Source organism: Etheostoma cragini, chromosome 18 (genome assembly GCF_013103735.1).
Source record: "Etheostoma cragini isolate CJK2018 chromosome 18, CSU_Ecrag_1.0, whole genome shotgun sequence".
Classification (NCBI taxonomy): Eukaryota; Metazoa; Chordata; class Actinopteri; order Perciformes; family Percidae; genus Etheostoma; species Etheostoma cragini.
Genome location: NC_048424.1, coordinates 23,233,031 through 23,241,967, shown reverse-complemented (window position 1 = coordinate 23,241,967; position 8,937 = coordinate 23,233,031). Strand labels below are relative to the sequence as shown.

General features: G+C 40.3%; 1 protein-coding gene across 3 annotated transcripts in view; it reads right to left on the bottom strand.

The window, feature by feature from the left end:
- Positions 1 to 7,172, bottom strand: part of cnih3 (cornichon family AMPA receptor auxiliary protein 3) — a 107,851-nt gene extending 100,679 nt beyond the window's left edge. For all 3 annotated transcript variants that reach the window (XM_034899833.1, XM_034899835.1, XM_034899836.1), the window contains exon 1: positions 6,727 to 7,172. In XM_034899833.1, coding sequence (XP_034755724.1) covers positions 6,727 to 6,804 — 78 coding nt within the window. In that variant the 5' untranslated portion in view covers positions 6,805 to 7,172. The remainder of the gene's footprint in view (positions 1 to 6,726) is intronic.
- Positions 7,173 to 8,937: the final 1,765 nt, after the last annotated feature.

Genomic DNA, 8,937 nt, shown 5'->3' with positions numbered 1-8,937 from the left:
TCCACCCCATACAATCAGTAAGAATCCAACTACTAACATGGCCAAGACCAAAGAGCTGTCCAAAGACTCTAGAGACAACATTGTACACCTTCACAAGGCTGGACAGGGCTACGGGGACATGTCCAAGCAGCTTGGTGAAAAAAAGTCCACTGTTGGAGCAATCATTAGAAAATGGAAGAAGCTATACATGACTGTCAATCTCCCTCGGACTGGGGCTCCATGCAAGATCTCACCTCGGGGGGTCTCAATGATCCTAAGAAAGGTGAGAAATCAGCCCAGAACTACAAGGGAGGAGCTGGTCCAGGACCTGAAAAGAGCTGGGACCACCGTTTCCAAGGTTACTGTTGGTAGGCTGTGGCTGTCATGGTTTGAAATCATGCATGGCCCGGAAGGTTCCCCTACTTAAACCAGTACATGTCAAGGCCCGTCTTAAGTTTGCCAATGACCATTTGGAGGATCCAGAGGAGTCATGGGAGAAAGTCATGTGGTCAGATGAGACCAGAATAGAACTTTTTGGTCATAATTCCACTAACCGTGTTTGGAGGAAGAAGAATGATGAGTACCATCCCAAGACCACCATCCCTACTGCGAAGCATGGGGGTGGTAGCATCATGCTTTTGGGGGGGGGGGCGTTCTGCACATGGGACAGGGTGATTGTGACTGTATTAAGGAGAGGAGGATTGGGGCCATGTATTGGGAGATTTTGGGGAACAACCTCCTTCCCTCAGTTAGAGCATTGAAGATGGATCGAGGCTGGGTCTTCCAACATGACAATTGACCCGGAGACCACAGCCTGGACAACCAAGGAGTGGCTCTGGAAGAAGCAGATCAAGGTTCTGGTATGGCCTAGCCAGTCTCCAGACCTAAACTCAATAGAGAATCTTTGGAGGGAGCTCAAACTCTGTGTTTCTCAGCAACAGCCCAGACACCTGACTGATCTAGTGAAGATCTGTGTGGAGGGGAGGCCAAAATCCCTTCTGCCGGGTGTCAAACCTGGTGAAGAACTACAGGAAACATTGGAAACCAAGGCTACTGGACCAAATATTAACATTGATTTTCTCAGGTGTTCAAATACTTATTTGCAGTTGTATCATACAAATAAATAGATACACAATTTGTTTTTTTAGATTAGGTCTCTCACAGTGGACATGCACCTACGATGACAATTCCAGACCCTCAATGATTTCTAAGTGGGAGAACTTGCTAAATAAAAGGGTGTTCAAATACTTATTTTCCTCACTATTTATATATTATATATATATATATATATATATATTGTAGACAGAATACCAGCTGAGTCAGTGGCAATTGTTTGTTTTTTTACCAGGGCAGCAGCATTCAGATTACATAATTACATAATTGCAAAATCCTTCTCCAATCTCCAATCCAGTTTTTTTTTTTTTTTTTAAATGATATAGATTAGTGAACAGAATGTGCCTTTGGAACATTGGATGAATGGTTGCTGACAACGCGTAATGTAGATATGGGATTATATATCAGCCACCCACTCAGATCAGCTGGTATTCGGTCTATAATGGAGTGGAATGTACATTTTTAGTGTGTGTGTGTGTGTGTGTGTGTGTGTGTGTGTGTGTACACACACACACACACACACACACACACACACACACACACACACCAAAACAAAATCCTGACTGATCAGATGACTTGCTTTCATACTCAAAAATATTTGAATTTGCTGTAAAACAAAGCAAATGCAGTCCTTTACCATTAAGCTCAAAAAACTAAATTTGTGGTTAAATAAGAGTTCAAATCTTTCACAAGAGAAGGAAAGAAAGATTAAGCAGAATAACCAAATATGAATGGGATCATTTGACAATCAAATATAGGTCATGTTTTTTTTTAGTGGATCCAGTTTTTGACTGAAGTGAATATTAATGGTATTTATATAAATTATGGTAAATATTGTTTTATAGCCAAAGGTTTTTATTGTTATTAATACTGTTATCTTTATACTTTCTTTTTCTACACTGTATTCTTCTTGCTAAAAACTGATGCTGGAAATTTCAATGTCCTTGCGGGAGTCATCCCAAAAGGATTAATACAGAAAAGTCTATGTTTTATACATGTTAAGACTATGAAACCTTTGGAAGACTTAGCACCTGCTCTTATTTACATTTTAGCATACATTTAGCATATTACTTAAGCAGTTGCACATTTTGTTTTCCCATCCTGTATATATTTAAATATTTGTTCTTCTATTCTTATATTTTATGCTTACGTTTTATGATTATTATTATTTCATGTATATTGTATGTATGTATGTATGTATATTTGTTTCCTATGTGCTGCTGTAACACCGTAATTTCTCATTTTTTGGGATCAATAAATATCTATTAATGAACATTTTTATTTCATCTGCATTCAAATATCCTTTCTCAAATCAATAAACTCAGGAGTGTCTTGCCAAGCTCCCCATCCTAGCTCATGTTCTCAGATTTCTTTCACTGTACATTGCTCACTTCCTGTTTTATTTTGAAATGCACCATGTGTTTGTGTTGCAGGTCACTTTCCTTCCGGTCTTTGTCTGCCTTTCCCACCTTGTGTGATCACCTTCTCAGCCCTAATGTTTTGCACTTGTGTCTAATTGTCACCCCTCAGGTGGATGTATTATTATTATTATTGGTATTAGTATTTTTTTAATGATACTCCCTCACTCCTGCTCTCTACAATGCTGTCTTATTCCTCTGAGTTATAAGTGTTTCTGATCCTCCGCCTGTTTTCAACCTGAGTCTATGGTAGGGTTTTTGGATACAGTCCCTAGATTTACCATTTTGTTCGGCCTGCCAGTGTTTTTGAAGACTGTTGCCTGCTTGGTTTTGTACTGTTGCATACAATAAATCCTTTGTTTTGCTGTTACTGCGTGTCTGAGTCCTGCATCCTGAGTTCCCTGTTAGCCATGCCTGATAAGGGTTTTGCTGCTACAGCCTTACTTGGTCTGGAACATTAGCTAATGCTGGTTAATGTCCGCTAGTGTTAAAGAAACCTTAGATATTAGTGTATAACAGATGTTCATTTGGGTCAATTTACTAATTTACTCTAGTACTACAATTAAGGTGTGCTTAGACAGAACATTAAGTGAATTTTAGACAGCAAAAATTAAGCCCCGTTAAGTCTTTTTGAATATAATTTATTAACATAGAAACAACAGAGAAAAGAGGGAAGCTAGGGCGGAAAGAACACTAAGAACTGGTATTATTTTGGACAATTGGTGTGTACACTGTCTCCGATCCTATTTGTGTGAGTAATGCTTCACATTCTGTCTGAACACTGCCTAGCTTCAAACACAGCATTGGTAACACCCCAAACTCACTAAACAACTTATGGGCTCTGAAAAATGAGGAAAAAAAAACATTTGTCATCTGCAGCCAAAGACTGTTAAGAAACGAGGCGCACCAACTCAGAGTAGTTTCCTGTAGTGATGGCCAAATGAAGCTTGGTGATCCAGTGTGTTTATTTTCTGAGCCCACTAGATGGCGCTGGTTCACAAGGCTTCATTTGGCCATCACTGGTTTCCTGTTTCTGCCTCACATCAGTTGCTTCAAAGCCACGACTCCTAAGGAGACTAGCGGCAGGTCCTTAATGTAATGATTCCAATGGAGGACGTGAACATTGAGACACATTTTGACCTATTATTTTGCCTCATATAGCATAGTAAATATTGGACCTATTTTTCAGACACCACATATCTCCTTAACATTATGACACTAAAATTATGTTTTTGTCTCAGGAACAAACTCTCGCGAGGTCTGGCTACAATGATAAGGTAACGTAAACCAAAGTTCGTGAATGGCGTACCAAAATCAATTTTTGATGTTAATATGGCTTGTAGCTGTGTAAATATCTAATGAAAGTAAAAGAAACTATGAATTCTTATACACAACTTTCAAATGAGGCTATGCCTATTTAGGAGACAGGAAATGTGTAGGCTACCATTTTATACCACTGGTGCAGCAGTTAATACTCTAGCTGCTGTAATCCATTTTAAAACACCCACCAATCACTGCCTCGGGTCGCTTGGAAAGGACCAATAAAATGCCTCCTTGCCCTGTTGCACTTACTCCATCCGCCCCCCCCCACAAACCAGGCTGAGCTCAACTCGCGCTGTCGCCACTGGAGTTTTACTGCACGGACGAGATGGACGAGAGAACTGAGCAAAAGTTGCCGCTGCCGTCCAAACAATCGCTAAATTCAGTATATTATAATTCAGGATCACTGCCGAAAAATGTACAACAGAAGAAAAAAAAAGTCTGCAGATTCCATTTAGGTCTGCTTAAAGCTGATATTTTAAATCATAATGTTATGTATTTCAAATCCCAAACTGCCAGTAGTAACTACTCAAATGCAGTGAGGTGAAACGTCTCTACTTTACCAGAGTAAATGTATAAAGCCATATAAATGATGATTGATAAGTGGGTTATGTAATGATTTTTGCCCCCCCAAATAAAGGTTTAGCCAGCACAAAATGATTATTATTAAGCAAAAAAAAGAGCCTCTTCAAATGTCTTTAACAGCAACTTACCAATCAACAGTTGAAAAACAGAGCTTAAACTTAACTTAAATAGGAGCCCTAATCTCTGTTTCATAGTTTTGAGTCTGGCTGTGATGGTCTCTCCCGTTGGTTTTTAAATATATATTATTTTAGCACTTTTTTGCGGATTGGGGTTCAATTTCTTAATGCGTAATTAACATTTTTGCATATCAAAATTGTCAAAAATAAAAAGGCAAATGCATAGATTACTTTCAAACAAGGTAACACAGACTCACTGCCTTTACTGTAAGCCAAAACGATCGTGCTTCCTGTCGTGCCTACCCCCTCTTCCCCAGTCCAGGATAGGATCACAGAGTGAGGTCAACAAGTCCTTTTTTCCCATACCAAATAGCCTTATCTGAGTGTAAATGAGCAAAATGGAAGAGAAATCAGTTGCTACTTATAAAACAAGTAAATGTAAGATGCATCAGCATCTTTAAAATGAGTGGAGGAGTATGTAAAGAGCTAATTAACTTGGTTGTGTATAATTTGATTGATTATGGTCCACTAATGAAAGAAGTCCATCTGTGTCCAGTCATTTGTCATTGTGTGAGATCCATGTCTCGAGCATTTATGTTACCTGCTGACAGTCCTGTAATAAGGTTGAGTCAGAGCAGTTTATTACCCATATTCTCCCATTGTCTCTCCTCTGTGCTTTCATAGCCCGTGTCTTTTTATGTAAATTTCCACTGACTCCCTTTATTTATAGCTTGATTTTACCCTGGGTAGTTTGACTCAGCACACTTGCTCTTTTTAGCAATGCACTGCTGCTCAGGGCGTTAAAAACTAACCTTTTGGTCAAGTGGCCACTGTGGCAGCACGAGTCTGTTTCAGCCGGTCTTTGAAACCAGATCAATTTTGAAATTCAAGAAGAAAAAAGGAGATGGCAAAGTGATAGAAGTAAAAGAGGTACAGACAAAATTCCCCCAGCATTTGTCAGGTGGCTGGTGTTAATGTGCAGCCTTGGCTCTGCTGATCACTTCCACAGCTCCACACATTCCCACCTCAGCCTCTCCATTATTATCTCTCCTCACAGTGTGGAGTCCCAGCATATTATGCTGCATGTCTGTCAACGTGAATGCTAATTAGTGCAGGAGGCATCTCTTCTGTTTTTGCAGTCTGAAGCAGAAGGCAAATTAAAACCTGGCGCCATATGGATTATTGCTAAAGCTACAGAATATTGTGTTCCATTCGGATCATTCCACCATTGTTGAATCTCCATTACAAACAGAACTGAAGGAGGTGTTGTGGTTTTTGCCCCTCGATTATGAGTGTCTTTCGTTCAGTGTAGTAGTCCCTAGCATCATCAAGATGCTGTATAGTCAGTCAATTTTTTGTATTGTCTTTAGCATAACCACTCAGATTTAACTGTACCATTATGGGTGGCTGCACTCCCACTTTCATGTTGTCTTTAATTCTGCTCTGGTCAGACACACAGGCCACTGTTTGACAGTCTGACTACTAGCTGTAATTGCCAGAGGATCAGTGCATCAGGTCTGGTGCTGTTTCCATACAAAAGGCAGATGCAGGGCAATAGGCTGGAAGACCTGACCCGAATCTGTCTTTACATATGGCTCTACATGATGGAGATGTTGCTCAGGGAGCAAATAATTAGATTATTCAAATATAACAATGCAGTCAATCACACTGACACTGGTGTCTAGCTGAGCTAAGGCTTGATTGGAGGTATGGGGAGCAGAGCAGGAAGATGAGAGGGGGGAGGTTGCATTTCAAGATTTCCTAATTGATCTGGAAGGAAGGCCATTTCATTTATCTGGGATGCTGCACTGGGTTGCAAGGATTTGTGCATCTGAAATTGGGTCAGCATTAATGTGTAAAGTAGTCAAATAATAGTGGTAAAATTGTGACAATGTGGTAAAAACGATGGATGCAGAGGGCTGCTGGAGCTGAAGACACTGGTGTGCACCTGTCACGTTGGGGAAATATCTCCCGAAAATTATCTTGCAATGGGAATCAGTGCGCAAGCTACAAAAGGCAACATACATATGACAAATGAATGAATTTTTAGCGATGTGGGCTATCTAGGAGTATTATGCACAACATACCACACCTGCCCGTTCAAAATGCACACATCCCGATGATAAGATCCATCCGCTGGTTATAAAACACAAGAAAAATATACGAAGAAAATATATTAATCCCAGGCTACTTACGTGCCATATTGCAAAGAAGATCAGCGACACACAGAGGACCAGAGACAGCATATAGCAGAAGGCAGCAAAAGTGAACATAATTGAAAGGGGAAACGGCGGATAATTTCCCAAAGAAGCACGATCCCGCTGACAAACATCTAAAACCACAAGATGAAAAAAGGGCAGTCAGGAAGAAAGTTCTCACGGTGCCATGAGAAACCGATGCGGTACCGGCACCATGACCATGACTTCGCCCCTCACAATGTTCGCAGCAGACCGCTCCAGAGGGTAAGCCGTGCGTCTGCGTCCACCCAGCGGCGCGAAGGGACTCTCAAATCAGGGTCCACGGCCGTAGTGCATTGGTCATGTAATCACAGAGAGGCGGCGCGCTTCTCAGCGATGAGTGGAGCTTATTAATATAAGAGGGTGGGCACAAAACCATCCGGGAGGGGAGGTGTTGTTCTCCATTCAGCAGCGGTATCTGTGACCTGTGAGGAAAAGCCCCTCGCCAAAAATCTGTTTTCCTGACTGGTGCGCGCGAGAGAGAGAGAGAGAGAGAGAGAGAGAGAGAGAGAGAGAGAGAGAGAATGTCTAGTTCCATGTTCACCTGTACAAAGGATTAGACTACACTAACCGCCTAATGCAGCGGCTCAGAGGGAAAGCAGACAGTCCAGAATTAACAGAAAAATCTCTTAAACTAAAATTGATATGCACTCCAAAAAGACCATTATCTGACATAGAATTATCATGTGAGGGATAATAAAGTTTCACTGATGACTTCAGAAAAACTGAATGTCTGCTTGGATTAAAGTTTACAGAAGATTTAGACTGATATTGGCGCCACCGCCTGACGCTTTTTGGCATTGCATGTGCCAGAGAGCCAGAGGCCTAATTAAAACTTCACACAGGCATAATGCTGTGTCAAGACACTTGGGAAACATGTATGCTTGCTCTGCAAAATAAATAGTACCCTTTGAGTTCATTATATCCCTGTGAGCTGTAGTGTAATCAGTATGTTACTGTGTGTAGGTAGGGGAGACTGGGCATAGTTGAAACATTTTTCGTCTGCATCTTGGAACTCTTTTAAACCTGTTTTACAAATGTGCTACAGTCTAGTTACATGTGTCTGGTATTAAATGGTGTAGGGGAGAGCCGGGACAGTTGAAACACTTTTTAATTAAACATAATTTACAAAGCGGTCGTATCACTCTGACAGTTAATATTTAGTGACTATCAACCTACACGTGTCATCTGTCAGATACAGCTGCATTTTTAGCTTTAAACAAAGCCGTTCACAAATCATTACAGCAAAAGTGGGACATGCGTAATGTTCCATCTGTCCCTCGTGGAGGGGTGGAATGAAACAGCATGCGGGGGACAAATGAAACATACAGTTAAGACATTTAAACTTCCCACAACTTTAAGATTTGACTATATATCAGATTGTTGCAAGGCGATACGTCTTTGTAAATGTCTGTTAATAACTAATTGCCGTCATCCTGAAGCATGTAGGAAGCGGTTATTGAAATATCGTGCACTGTGGATGATTCAGCCATTTTATAGCTAAAACAGTAAATTTTTCCATTTATGTCATAGTTCTGTTGTGGAAAATGTTGTTTCATACATGCATACATACATACATACATTTTTTTTCCATTACAAGTACTTACTTTTTCAATATTATTTATGGTCACAGGTGAATATAATTTATATTACGGTTACCTACTTTTGCTTTATTACATATTCAATTTAATTTTAACTTCACTTAGACCGCAACATTGTTCCTTGTACTATGGCAACCACACTTTACAATACCTTTATTTGATGCCACTTTACTTTCAGTCTACCCTCTGCTCGTTGGCTGTTTGCCTGTTTTTCTTGTGTTTCCTTGTTTGTTTTGCTTTTATTGAAGAAAATGCTGCTGTAACAAGGACAGTTCCCCACTGTGGGATGAATAAAGTATAATCTAATCTTATTGGCTGTAACGCCGTGATATAATGAAATAACAGGAAGATATTTGGCTGATCGGAGGTTAACTTCCTCTATTCACCTGAGGAAGTCTGTCTATCCTCATTGCACTTGGAGAAAACTGGAAGGTTTAATCCGTCCCACATTTTCAATTGTCCCGGCTCTCCCCTGCAACTGAAACAGAAACTGCACGGTTTACTCTCAAAAGACAAGGAATAAAATTCTCTCTATAAATGACCAAAAATTACGGACATATTGTGTATA